Raw genomic sequence first — 1138 nt, 5'->3', positions numbered from 1 at the left:
TATAGTAGAGGTGGCAAAGTGGGCACCCCGCCCCGCCCCGCCATTAACCCGTAAAAAATGAGTCAACCTGTCCTGCTCCGCCCCGTTTGACGGGTTGGGCGGGATGACCTGCCAGCCCGAATCTATTTTACACTGACCTGCATCGGCCCATTTATGTCCACCATCAACCTGTCAAAAAATGAGCCCGCCTCGCTTTTGAGATGAGTTGAAAAACTAAGCCCGTCCCACTCCGTTTGACGGGTTGGGCAGGATGGCCCGCCGAGCCTGTTTTGCCGCTCTAGTTTATAGTAACTTTAAATGTTTATTGCTCAGAACATATCATCACAACTTAGAAAAGACTAAACCATTTATAGACAGAAGGAGTGGCAAAATTACTCAAATAAGATACTCAAAACATGTTATTGCCGTTCATGGTTTCACCTCATACATCTTAAAATAGGAGGCAAAGACTACTACTTTCCACTTCCACACAAACAGAAGAAATTAAAAGACGAAAAATTGAAGAGATTAAAAAAAAAAAAAAAAAACTTGGCCTTTAACCAAGAAGGTCAATAGAACTTGTGATTGATTGGTTTGATGAATGAGATGTGACAAAGGGTGGTGATGTGCAAGGAAGATCTTCAAGGGGGCTCAAGGGGGGGCAAGGACTACGTAGCTGCATGTCACATATCATTTGACGAAGTTCTAAAGCTTCCTCTCTCAGTTGAACATTCTCTTGAAGTACTTTATCATGTGACTCTGACAAATTGTTCAGCTTATCTATTAACTGGTGATTCTCATTCCTAAGCCAAACAACCTGTGACCACATCTCATCAAGGTGCTTCTGCTTCCTCATCCGTGACCGGCGTGCAGATTCTCGGTTTGATATCATCCTTCTGTGTTTCCTCTCATTGATGAGGCTTTGTTGTTGCTCATCTGCTTCATCAGAAGTTGAATTGCTGCTGATACATGAGGATTGAGGAGGACTAAAGTCTCCAAGTACTTGAGAAAGGTTCTGGAAACCATAGAATTGATTCGAGAATTTTTGAAGTTGAAATGTGGGGATGTTGGTCTGAATCATATTGTTGTAGTGACCTTGGTAAGGAGAAGGGTCTGAAGGGAGTAAATAATTGAGTTCTGTTATCTCCCTGGCCTGCAT

General features: G+C 43.0%; 1 protein-coding gene across 1 annotated transcript; it reads right to left on the bottom strand.

Annotated features, from left to right (window-relative positions):
• Nucleotides 1-535: 535 nt before the first annotated feature.
• Nucleotides 536-1138, bottom strand: LOC133290234 (basic leucine zipper 43-like). The gene has a single exon (XM_061488303.1). The coding sequence runs from the start codon at nucleotides 1136-1138 to the stop codon at nucleotides 536-538; it is 603 nt and encodes a 200-aa protein (XP_061344287.1).

The sequence above is a fragment of the Gastrolobium bilobum genome, unplaced genomic scaffold (assembly GCF_033153095.1).
Source record: "Gastrolobium bilobum isolate Gb01-03AN ecotype WA unplaced genomic scaffold, APGP_CSIRO_Gbil_v1 utg17055, whole genome shotgun sequence".
Classification (NCBI taxonomy): Eukaryota; Viridiplantae; Streptophyta; class Magnoliopsida; order Fabales; family Fabaceae; genus Gastrolobium; species Gastrolobium bilobum.
The sequence above is the reverse complement of the archived record's forward strand: the minus strand, read 5'-3'. Positions and strand labels throughout refer to the sequence as shown.